General features: G+C 37.5%; 1 protein-coding gene across 1 annotated transcript; it reads right to left on the reverse strand.

Annotated features, from left to right (window-relative positions):
* Positions 1-7,269: 7,269 nt before the first annotated feature.
* LOC140886104 (uncharacterized) lies at positions 7,270-10,849 on the reverse strand. The gene is made up of 3 exons (XM_073292609.1): positions 10,053-10,849; positions 7,873-9,957; positions 7,270-7,742 (listed from the first exon to the last, which is right to left on the reverse strand). Exons 1-3 carry the CDS (start codon positions 10,795-10,797, stop codon positions 7,399-7,401), a joined length of 3,174 nt encoding a protein of 1,057 aa, XP_073148710.1. The 5' UTR covers positions 10,798-10,849; the 3' UTR covers positions 7,270-7,398.
* Positions 10,850-13,261: the final 2,412 nt, after the last annotated feature.

A 13,261-nucleotide genomic window follows, 5' to 3' on the forward strand; every position in this document is an offset into this window, starting at 1 on the left:
AAAACATGGAGGTTGCTTTGGAAGCAATTGGGCGCTACCTTTTGAAAATTATGGTTGGCTGATATTATTCGGGACCATAGTTTGTCAATTGGACTCCATGTTCTCACTAAAAAAAACAGTTTCCCGTTTTCACTAGAGGGTAGTGAAATTGTTAAAATAGTGGGAGTGAGATTCATAAAATAAATTTCGCCTATTTTATGTCTTAGTAAATTAATTAAACAATCATCGATAATTGTCTGTTTCATCTCAGTAATCCACATGTTTCTATTCTCCAACAAAACAAACTTATTGGCGCAAAAAATACAGAATGATTCCATAAGTTAAGATTGTCCTAAGTTCGGAAAAGATTTTCTAAGTGTTAGAAAAGACTTCTCCGAAAACAGCCCTGGCTGATGTAACTGCCGAAAGGTTGGCCGAACTAGAGAAATGGTTGGACCATGATCTCAAGGCCAAATGTTACATGCAAAATTGGACAAGTCTAAACAAAGTTTGCCATCACTGCAAGAAATCCGGTCATTGGAAACGTAACTGCAAGGAATACCTCAAGCAGTTGCGAACTGCAAAGGGTATGTTTTACATTAAAATAAATATTTTTCTTAATACTACTTCTTGGGTATTGGATACCAGATGTAGATCTCATATTTGCAATGAGTTGCAAATGATGACAAGAAGTAATAGGCTAAGGATGGGTGAGACCCAGTCAAGGCTCGGGAATGGTTCCAGAGATAAATCCAAAGCTATAGGAGACATTTATTTTTGCAGAACAATTTTAAGTTACTTTTAAGAGATGTTTTATTTGTTCCGGATTTGATTAAAAACATTATTTCTGTTTCTATGCTTGATAGAGATGGTTATTCTTGCAATTTTGTGAATGGGATTTGCAATATTTACAAGAATGAATGTTTGATTGGAAATGAACAACTTGAAAACGATCTATACAACTTAAAACTAAAAGACGTTCCAATAAATTATGTTGATAAACCGGCAACAACAAACAAAAGGAAAATCGATAGTCAAAACCCGGCAAACCTTTGGCACGCTAGGCTAGGTCATATTTCCTCAAGGAGGATGAACAAGCTAGTGGGAGAGGGCATGTTTGATATGTCTGATATTAACTCTCTACCTACTTGTGAATCCTGCCTGAAAGGAAAAATGACTAAATCTCCTTTTAAGGGGAAACCTGAGCGTAGTCAAAAACTGTTGGATTTGATCCATACAGATGTTTGTGGTCCATTTAGAGTTGGGACTCAATATGGCCACACCTACTTCATTACCTTTACTGATGATTATTCAAGGTATGGGTATTTATATTTAATGAAATATAAGTCTGAAGCATTTGAAAAGTTCAAAGAGTTCAAGGCTGAAGTAGAGAACAAGCAAGGTAAAAGTATTAAAGCACTTCGATCGGATCGAGGTGGAGAATACTTAAGTACCGAGTTTTTGGACTATCTAAAAGAGAATGGGATTCTCTCTCAGTGGACTCCTCCTATGACACCAAAGCTTAATGGTGTATCGGAGCGTCGTAATCAAACTTTGTTGGACATGGTTCGATCCATGATGAGCTTCACTGAGCTTCCACCTTCGTTTTGGGGCTATGCGCTTGAAACGGCGGTATTGTTGTTGAACAACGTCCACACTAAAGCAGTGGACAAAACACCATACGAGTTATGGAATGGCAAAGCTCCTAAGTATTCGTACTTGAGGATTTGGGGATGTCCTGCTTACGTGAAGCAGACAGTGGGAGATAAGTTGGATAGTCGATCCAGCTTATGTTATTTTGTAGGGTATCCGAAGAATTCAATCGGATATTATTTCTATTATCCTGCTGAAACAAAGGTGTTTGTTTCAAGGAATGCCACCTTCTTGGAGAAGGAGTTCTTATTGGATAAGAAAGGCGAGATGATGGAACTCGAAGAAGTTCGAGAAGAACCCGAAATACAAAATAACGATCCTACACCTCAGGAACCATTGCTGGACACGCCTGTACCTAGAAGATCCGAGAGGACTTCTAGACCTTCTATTCGATATGGTCTTCTTCTTGAAGGGGATCAAGATGAACCCGACATTGGATGTGATCCAAGAAACTTCAAGGAAGCAATTTCTGATGCGGATTCAAATTTATGGCTTGAAGCTATGCAGTCGGAAATTGATTCGATGCATACAAACCAAGTTTGGTCTTTAGTAGATCCTCCCGATGGAATTGTTCCAATAGGGTGTAAATGGATCTACAAGAGAAAGCTTGGGCCTGATGGTAAGGTATTGACCTACAAGGCGCGATTGGTGGCGAAAGGTTATACTCAAAGACAAGGAGTTAACTATGATGAAACCTTTTCACCAGTTGCAATGTTCAAGTCCATAAGAATCCTTATTGCCATAGCTGCATGGTATGACTATGAGATATGGCAAATGGATGTGAAGACTGCTTTTCTTAATGGAGACATTAAGGAAGAAATCTATATGAAGCAGCCTGAGGGGTTCACATCCATGGGAAGCGAGCATAAGGTATGCAAGCTTCAGAGATCAATTTATGGTCTAAAACAAGCATCAAGAAGTTGGAACCAGAAATTTGATGAAACAATGAAAGATTTTGGTTTCATCAAGAACCCGGAGGAACCATGCGTGTACAAGAAAATAGTTAAGGATGCTGTGACATTCTTAGTACTTTATGTTGATGACATCCTACTCATTGGGAATGATGTAGGGATGTTGCAGTCAACAAAGATATGGTTATCAGGTAGATTCTCGATGAAGGATTTGGGTGAGGCATCCTATATTCTTGGGATACAGATCTATAGAGATAGATCTAAGAGAATGATAGGACTCACTCAATCAACCTACATCGACACCATATTGAAACGGTTTTCAATGGATGGGTCCAAGAGAGGACATCTACCCATGTGTCATGGAGTTTCTCTATCCAAGTCTATGTGTCCCAAGACTGATGAAGAGATAGAGAATATGACACATGTACCATATGCGTCAGCTATAGGTAGTATCATGTATGGGATGATATCTACCAGACCGGATGTAGCATTTGCTCTGAGTGTCACGAGCAGATATCAAGCTAATCCCGGTCAAATGCATTGGAAAGCCGTGAAGGACATTCTTAAGTACTTACGAAGGACTAAGAATATGTTCATGGTATATGGAGGAAGAGAACTGAAATTGGAAGGCTATACCGACTCTAGCTTCCAAAGTGACGTGGATGACTCGAAGTCAACCTCTGGATTTGTGTTCATGCTCAATGGCGGTGTGTCTCTTGGAAGCGTTCCAAGCACAACACCACAGCGGATTCCACCACTGAGGCTGAATACATTGCAGCATCAGCTGCTGCTAAAGAGGCCGTTTGGATGAGGAATTTCGTCCAAGAGTTGGGCGTCATTCCTGAAGTTGTTGGTCCAGTCCCGGTGTACTGTGACAACACGGGTGCCGTTGCTCAAGAAAAGGAACCAAGGTCTCATCAAAGATCCAAACACGTACTGAGGAAATACCACATCATCCGGGAGATTGTGGAAAGAGGAGACATCACTGTCGAACGAGTGGCCTCTGCAGACAATATCGCTGATCCACTTACTAAGCCCTTGCCAGGACCATTATTTAACAAACATCGCAAAGCAATGGGTCTACGTAGTATGACTAGTTGGCTATAGGGCAAGTGGGAGATTGAAAGAGTGGGTGCCCAGTGAGCCAACTTGTGGCTATGGGCTTTGATGACTCTTTGTATAAACAATCTTTTGTTTAATATAATTTACACTTTTATTAAAGGCAATGACTTTATCTTTCTTCATATTGTTATATTGTGATATACTATTGTTGTTTTGATAAAGACCTTGAATATACTATAGTGTATGTAAGATGTGGTAGAACATGAGGATGTCTATCATGAAACACATCTTATAGTCACTGTATATTCTAAACTGTTCCTAGTCGATTGAGCCGTCCGATAATAAGGATAAGGATCGCTCGAGTTTGAGACTAGCATTTGCGATGCAGAGTACCACGTTTCATTGGTAAGGAACATGGAGATGTTCGAAGCATGCAAATGGATATTCATATGATGAATGATCGAACTACCCTATCCGGACTTTCCAAGTGGTTATCACTTATCGAGTGGATAAAGTCCGCGGTTTTGGTTGTACACCATTAGTCCTTACTACTTGAAACATCATTGAGACTCTATATGCTAGTACTGTGCTTTGACTCGTTTACCGACTCTATTGGGGTCATCAGGTGTCGGGATTGGGTACAGTTACAACACATATAGGAGTCGATGCATTGTTGTCAAGGATTCACCACATACTTGCGAGTATGGATATCCTATGCGATCTGAGGAGATATTAGTGTGACGAATCTCTGGCCAGAGTACTTGATGTGATTTAAGAAATGGTTTCTTAGTAGCACATGCGATGTCACTAATTTGATCTTCAAGATGTATTGCATAGTTATCAAATCTCGAGCGACTCTCGATATACCAATGGTTGTTGATTCGATCGGGATATATGGATGAAGGGACCGTACTGTACGCTAACCAAAATCTATTGGTTCTTGTAGGCACTATCAGTGATACCTAGGGAATTATGGGGCGATGTTGCTAGGCGCTTTACCATGATTCGATGGGCAAGTCGGAAATCGTTGTTCCGAGTCACAAGGAGTTGTGAGCCCACGGCTAGCTGTATCCCTGAACCATTGAGGGTCACACAGAGTAATGGATTTTTAATCCCCGTTGAGATAGTTAAATTTAAAGAGTTAAATTTAATGAACAAAGAAGTTGGACTTCTTAATTAAGAGTAAGGGAGTAGAATTTCCTAAAATGACATAGGGATGGACATTTTTGGAAACCACTGAATTCGGATTCAGAAAAATTTATCTTGACTTTAAAAGGTGCAGAAATGGTTTCTGTGCACATTGGTGAAATCGGTTTATCAATCGGAGTCACGGTGAATTTTATATTAATTTCTGAACATGCGGGCTTTGTTTGTCGGGCCTGAACTTATGACTAATGGGCCCTAAGCTGTTAGTGGCCTGCATTATAAATAAGTTATTGCAGTACAGAAATTACACACAACAGGTCACAATTGAGTGAGGATTTTCGAAAACCCTAGCCTACACTCTCTTGGTAGCCGTCGCCCCTCCCTTCTCTGCCTGAGATATTCCGGTCTGTGATTTTGAATTGCAGTCTGGAATAGCGAATCAAATTCGTTACTCTCATCGTAGAAAACTTCTGATAGATTTTCTAGTGCAATCTATCAGAGGGATTAAATCTCTATTCGTGGACCTGATTGAAGAAAGGTTCGGTCATCAGTTCCAGGGAGATACAAGAAGAGCAGAGCAATCTGTTTGGTGTCCATAAATCTCGATTCGAGATTGAAGGTAAAAATTTAATAATCGTTATTTAATTTTTACACACACATAATTTAATCGTAAGTTTTGATACCCACACTATGGAATCGTTCCATACAAAAAAAATTTTTAAACTTTCGCTGCACTGGGTATCAATTCTGATTGATCTGAACGCCGCAGTTTTCCAACAATAATTTCATTGAGAAAAATCCCGGAAATCTCTCACATGCATCATGTTGCATGTTAGTGTCTTTAGTTATAAGAAAAACACAAAAATTTCTGCGAGACGGTATTATGAGTCAATTTTATGAGATAAATCTTCTAATTGGGTCATCCATAAAAAAAATAATTACTTTTTATGCCAAAATCGTGACTGCTTCTGAGCGTCGATGATGCCAATCCAGGTACAACAGTAAGTCTCGTGCGTCCAGTTTTCAGCCAATATGGTGTCGGGGACGGAGGCTAAATGAGCCTTGATGGCTAGAAGAAAGGACTCATCGTCAGCCCTGAAAATAATCAGATTGAGTACCACTACTGTATGTAAAAACTAATGAGAGAATGATATTTTCATATATCTCAAGAATGATTACATAGAATGTTTATATACAATAATAAAGACTTAAGAAAGATAAAGATTACAAAAAAAAAAAATAAAAGATTACAAGCTACAAGAAAACAGGGCAATTAGCGACGAAATTTGAAAATTTGTTCCTAAAATTAGCGACAATTTGTAACAAACCTTCGCTATTAGCGACAAATTTTTAAAACTACGTCGCTAATTCCAATATTTCAAATTCAGCGACGAGTTTTGTATTTTAGTCGCTGAATTGTCGCTGAATTTAGCAACTAAAACAAAATATTTTTTGCTAAAAATGAAGGCGATGAATTTAATTATTGATGTTCATCGCTATTTAGTACGAACTTCAAATAAAATAGGTCGTCGCTAAAAGTGTACGTAATCACATTAGCGACTACGTCATAAAATTCGTCGCTAATAACGACACACATAAATATTTGTCGTTAAATTACAGACTAACTAATGACAAAACGTCGCTAATTGCGACTAAATCTTTTTTCCGTCGCTAATTACGACAAAATATTTGTTATGTGTCGCTAATAATGACGTCTTAAATATCGTCTCTAATAGTGTCTAAACCATTATCAGCCGTCACTATTAGCGACAAAAAAAATTAAATTGTCTCTATTAGAGACTAACTAATGATATATCGTTGGATTCGTATTTTTAAAACGATCCTACCGTAAAAATTTCAAGTCAATCGAAATTATTTTGAGCATGGGTGTGCACGGATTTCCCGCACCCTAGGGTGCGGGGGATCAAGTCTCTACAAACAAATATGAAGAATCGTATACATTTTTAATTTTTCATTTATTATGGTACAAACGCAACTCGTGTGTGTCGTTGCTAGTATTTATAAATAATCGTGTGATACAGTCTCACAGATGAATTTTATGAGACTAATCTCATATTTGATCCGACCCACTTTTCATGATAGATATGAATCGGATCGACTCGTATATAAATTCATTATAAGAATGTCTCTTAGGAGACTACTGAAAAATGTTTTGCTTTATCAAACATACTTTCATCTTTAAATTTTCAACCTATTTTAAATAAGTAAAAATTAATAAATATTTTTTGAATTAAATTAAAATAATTCATCATTTATAATTTATAATATTTTCCAACTTCCAAAGTCCGACATCCCCCCAACTATATAGAAAATATTCATAACAAAAAAAACATGATTTAATGTTTATAGGATTTGAAGGAATGGAGAAATGGAAGTTTCGTTCAACACCAAAACTCTTATTACTGATTGTCTCACATAACTATTTTATGAGATATATGTTTGATCTTATCTGATTTTTGAAAAATATTATTTATTACTTTGTATACTACGTATCAGGTGTTCAACCACATTTTTATTTTAAGCATTCAAGAATGCCATATATAAATACAATCAAGAAACGAAAAGTACAAGTTTTTGTTCCTCAAATATTATCATCATATATATGATCACAGCCATTTCAGTTTATCTAGTGAAGCAATTCGATTTTAATCTTCTGGAGCTTCGATACAACGTCATTCATTTTAAGCCGCATTTCAGGAATCTCTGCTGCACATTCTAAGGCGACATCTAAGATCGATATCAAGCACTTCTCATATTTACTTCTACTGATCACTTCATCTGAACTCAATAAAGGGTTGTGGACTATCTGCATTATATCGTCGCGAAACGATTCAGACACCCATTTTGTCAATGTCAACTCACCCGAAAACATGTCGTCTGTTGGCTTCTTTCCTGTAAATGTTTCCATCAACAAAATCCCATAGCTATAAACATCCGCCATGGTCGAAACTATACCCGTGGATCCATACTCTGACAAGACGAACAAGCCGTCATCGAAACACATGAAAGATCAGTAGCTAAATCAATGCATGAATATGCTATATATAATATATATTCGACCAAATTAATTTGAATAGCATGATACTTAAATTTGAATTACCTGGTGCCATATACCCAATTGTACCCAGAGTTTTAGTTTGCTCCATTCTCTGTTCTTCTGTGAGGAGTTTGGCTATGCCAAAGTCACCTACGTATGCAATCATATCTTCATCCATGAGGATATTACTTGGCTTCAAATCGCAATGCACGATCGGTGAGGAATACCCATGATGCAGATACTCTATTGCAGATGCGACATCTATCATTATTCCCAATTTTCGAACCAAAGTTAAGGATAATTCAGGTGAGTAGAGCCATTTGTCAAGGTCTCCGTTGGGAATATATGCCATCACCAAAGCCTTGAAATCGAGGTTGGAACAACTAGTAATGACCTTAACTAGATTTCTATGACGAATACTACGCATTATTAGGCACTCAGTGTCGAAGCTCTGTAGTGCCCGCTGCATGTCTGAATTGAAGACCTTGACAGCATACGTCTTCTCATCAGAAAAAACCCCTTTATACACCAAGCCGTAGCTTCCGCTTCCAATCAGATTTCCTTGATCGAAGTTGTTAGTGGCTCGAACAATTTCATGATATGATATTCTCTCGAGTATGAGGCTAGGGATATTGGGCAGAGTTGGAAAAAATATGGTCTTTCTACCACCATATTTTAGATACAAGATTACAATTGTGGCAACAACAACAAATGAAAGTATCGGTGGCAGTATGAACCTTAAAAGCCTCTTGTTACTTGATGTTTTTCGCATGACATTATTTTCTTTGCATGGCTTGAGATTGAGTCGAGAAGCTCCACACAAATCTGTATTACCTTTGAAAGAATCAGCCGTGAAGTTGACAAAATTCCCTCCATTTGGAATTTCACCACTGAGTTCATTGAAAGAAACATTCAAGTACTTGAGATTTGGAAGTGTCTCCAACAACCGTGGAATGGAACCGGAAAGATTGTTGAGGGATAGGTCCAAGTGTTCCAAGACCTTCAAGTCTGCAAAGGAATCCGGTATTTCACCATCGAAGCTGTTATTCGATAATGCTAAATTGCTTAGACTCTGAAGCTTCACGATACTTGTTGGAATTCTTCCAGAGAGTTGATTTTCAGATAAATCTAACTCCACCAAGCTCTCCATATTGCCTATTTCTTCGGATATGGAGCCATCGAAAAAGTTATTAGAGAAAGATACATTTTGAATCACCTTATTCAACCAAAAAGTGTTCGGTATGCTAGCATTGAAGGTGTTAACCGAAACGTCTATTAATTTCAGCAATGGTAGAGACCCTAAACAACTTGGTAGCATTCCAGACATTCTGTTCTCCGAAAAAGATGCAGCATACATGTTTTTCAGATTGCAAAAGCCAAGAGGGATGGAACCCTCCAGCTTATTTTCATTCACTGCAAATAGCTGCAAGTTCGTTAAAGTTTGCAGAGTCTCAGGAATCACCCCTGTTAACTCATTTTTTCCGATGTGTAACCTAATCAAGCTGCTAAGATTCCCAATTTCTTCGGGGATTCGGCCTTCCATCTCGCAAGAGAAGGCAAGTAAAGTATCTACAGATGCAGAAAGATTGCTGGACCCAATAGATTTGGGAAGCATTCCGGTTATGGGATTACTGGAAAAGCTAATTATCTGGAGATTCTTGCAATTTGCAAGCGGAGTTAAAAAGTCTTGGTTTGGTATGGATAAATTGTTGGTGAAATAATTAAGTTCCAAATTAAACAGTTGAAGCAGGGGTAGATTCCTGAGAGATATTGGTATGAGGCCAGTGAAAGAGTTGGAAGAGAGATCGAGAGAAACGAGTCTGGAGAGATTTGAAATAGAAGTCGGGATGCTTCCATGGAATCGATTCACGCCAAGTAAAAGACGCTCAAGATTCGGAAGACTTTTGCCGATCAAAGGAGGGAGAGTACCAGATAGATTATTATTCTCCACGAAGGAAAGTGTTTGCAAATTGGAGAGATTGAAAACAGAGCGTGGGACTTCACCGCTGAGTCTGTTGGATGCCAAATCCAACACAGTTAAACTCCATAAACTTCCCAGTTCCAAGGGAATGTTGCCTTGGATATTGGTTTCCCTTATCCTTAAATACTCCAAATTCGACAAATTCCCAATCGAGGATGGAACAGTGCCTGTGTAGAGAATAATAATTTTGTAATTTCAAAGCAAATATATAATCTTGTTGTACGTGACTTTTAAAAATCCTAACATGAAACATGCTTAGTACCTGTCAGTTTACTTTGTCCGACGGAGAAATACAGGAGCTGTGACAAGTTTCCAATTTCCATGGGGATGCTCCCGCTGAAACTATTGACTACCAAGTCCAGTACCTTTAGGTGTGCACATTTACCCAAAGATTTTGGGATATCCCCATGTATTTGATTTCGGTAAGCCAGTAAATATCTTAAGTTTGGTAATTGTTGGCAAATGTCTGTAGGCAGCGTTCCAGTTAAGTGGTTATCATCCAGATCAATTGTTGTGAGCTTTGAAAAGTTGAATTTGCTCCATGGTACTGATCCAGAGAGAGAATTCCCTCGCAAGATTAGAGATTCAAGATTGGACAAAGAGCCCAAACTCGAGGGGATGGGACCGCTGAGCTGATTGTATCTCATGTTCATAACACGGAGCCGTCTCAGATTCCATATCCCATCTGGGATTTGGCTGCTGAAGCTGTTGTTGCTTATGTCCAAGAATGTCAAAAAAGACAGATTGCTGATTTGTAGTGGAATGGTTCCTTGTAAACCCATGTTGAAGAGATTCAAACCAGTGACTCTGAGGTGCTTCCGGCCGCAGATGATGCCAATCCAGGTACAGAAGTCCGTCCCCTGCGTCCAGTTTGTAGCCAATATGGTGTTGGAGTGGGAGGCTAAATGAGCCTTGATGGCCAAAAGAGAGGACTCATCGTCTGCCCCACAAATACTAATCAGATTGAGTACCGCTACTATCAATAATGTTGGACAAATTTTTCTCATAATTTGTTTTGTATTTATTTCTGGGACTCGATATCTACACAATTAAAGCTAGCTATGGGGTACTTCCTGCGCATTGGTTTACCTGCGCTGCGCATTGATTGCCCATATATAGATTAATTAATGGTTGCCTTTTTTACCCACTTTTATGTGTTTTTGTAGGCTAGGCAAATCAACGACGTCATCACTTCGACGAACGAGTACTGGAAATGATCAAACAAGGACTAATTTACTAATTACTTATTAGACGCGCCGTGATCAACTTTAGACAAACCACACGTTTATGATGAAAATTGAAATGTGTGTCCCTCAATTACATAATAAAATAGATCATAAAATTTAAAGAATGCATCATAGACAAAATATGTTTAATCAATGGTGAATTGAATCATTAACCATAATATTAGCTAGTGTTAATAATCAATATTCATCTAGTCATCATGGTAGCGAGACTTGACTCGACTTAGAACTCGTTTGGATTTCATAGATTTTTTTTTAAAAAAAATGATTTTTAGCCCTAATTTTGGGTTTTTGAAAAAGCTCTAAATTTGACTTAAAAAAGTAATTTTTTAAGCATTTAAATAATCATCCAAACATCTTAAAAACTAAAAAAACAATTTTTTTTAAAAAAATATTTTTCTGTTCTGACTTTTGATACCGAATGGGGCCTTACAAAGTTTGTTGTCGTTCTTTTTTTTTTCTAATAGATCTAGTTATTGTGTAATCGTAAGACTGAACGTTTGTAATTTTACCAAAAGTTATAGCTAGTGGTAATGATGTAATTCAAATCTTTTAAACCGCACATGCAACAACCCAAGCATCAGGGTGCAACTCAAATATTTTAAATCGCACAACAGCCCAAGCGTCATGGTTCGATCGCTCTACCCTGCAGGGACAATTATTGTACTTCAACAATATCCTTCCAATAATTGGACTCGTTTCAATCAATGTGAATCGAACTAATGACCTTGGCTTGGCTCAAATATCAATTGTAGGACCGTATGTTTGCCGCTTTGTTTACCAAAAGTTATACCTGGTGGTAATAATGCAACTCAAATATTTTAAATCGCACAGCAGCACAAACGTCATGGTTCGATCGCTCTATCCAGCATGAATATTTATTGCACTCTAAGAGTAATATTCCAACGACAGTTTACTATTTAATTTCAATTACATGAATAACATTGTTATCATCTGCTATATAATTTCGAAAGAGAGACTAAGTTTTAGTCATATATCTCATCGAATATTCTCATTGAGAAAAATCCCGTCAATCTCTCACATGCATCATGTTGCATATTAGTGTCTTTAGTTATAAGAGAAACACAAAAATTCTTGTGTGACGGTCTCATGAGTCAATTTTATGACACTGATCTTCTAATTGGGTAACTGATAAGTGTATTTTAATTCATTATTTTATGGTAATTTTTTGGGTCTATTTTGCATACATTCGTTTTATGTTAGAATCATTAAAGTTTGATTTTATTGTTTTTCATACATATTATATATCTACACCTCACTTTTCCTGGTTTAATTGTAGAATTTATGAAGAAATCGGTATTTTGGGCAGAAGTTGAGACGCTTGAGTGGTAGCTTTTACCTGCTCGAGCGCGTGTGAGCAAATCCGATGGAATGGGGCAGAAATTTGCGCGCTCGAGCACGTGTTTCATGCGCTCGAGCGCGATCGGTGGAAAAATTGATGTGCAAATCAGAAAACTTGGCGCTCGATGGGGCATTTTTTGCGCTCGAGCGCGATCGCGTGAAGGAATTTTTTATTTGGCGGAGTCTTTTAAAAGGAAACAACGAGATCATGGATTCTAGGATTATATATATCGAATTTCCATCAGGGAGATTCAGATTTTACAAGGAAGACGACGGCTAGGGCTGAAGAATTGAAGAACACAGAGATCTACTTCATCTTTCTTCTTCATTCTATTTCTTTTGATGATTAAAACTTTGTTTGGAATTATGTTTACGTTTATAGAGTAGTTTTCGTTTTAACTAAGACCACGAGATTGGGTCGATACTGATTTATGTTTGACACGTGGTTGCATGTTTGAGATATTTTGAATATTTTCAATCATTGATTGATGTTAGTTTAATTTTTCTTGTGAATAGCCTAATCACTTAGTCACATGTTTGTTGATTAATCACAAATCGAAAGAGGATTGATTATAGATAGCTTCAAAGATGTCAATCAACTTATGGTTAAACCGATTAGAAATAATATTCGGTTTCAATATGCACTTTTAGGTAAAAACTGAATTTTCATAAATATTTAATGCGTTTGAATTTGATTAGAATTAATTAGAAATGATTAATCCGTCCAACTTGAATATGTTTAGCAAGTCTAGAAATATATTGTTGAATAATATATAATATATAAAAGTGCACCGTGATAAGAATAAACATAATTTTCAGTTTGTGTCATGTGGATGCATAAATTAGCTCGGTACCTTCGTGTGTC

This window comes from Henckelia pumila, chromosome 3, assembly GCF_033568475.1.
Source record: "Henckelia pumila isolate YLH828 chromosome 3, ASM3356847v2, whole genome shotgun sequence".
Taxonomy (NCBI): domain Eukaryota; kingdom Viridiplantae; phylum Streptophyta; class Magnoliopsida; order Lamiales; family Gesneriaceae; genus Henckelia; species Henckelia pumila.

Coding starts and splice junctions, on each gene's coding strand:
- LOC140886104 (XM_073292609.1), bottom strand. CDS start 10,797: ATGAGAAAAATTTGTCCAACATTATTGATAGTAGCGGTACTCAATCTG. Junction 9,958..10,052: donor CGGACAAAGTAAACTGACAG/GTACTAAGCATG, acceptor TTCTCTACACAG/GCACTGTTCCATCCTCGATT. Junction 7,743..7,872: donor AATTGGGTATATGGCACCAG/GTAATTCAAATT, acceptor TCGTCTTGTCAG/AGTATGGATCCACGGGTATA.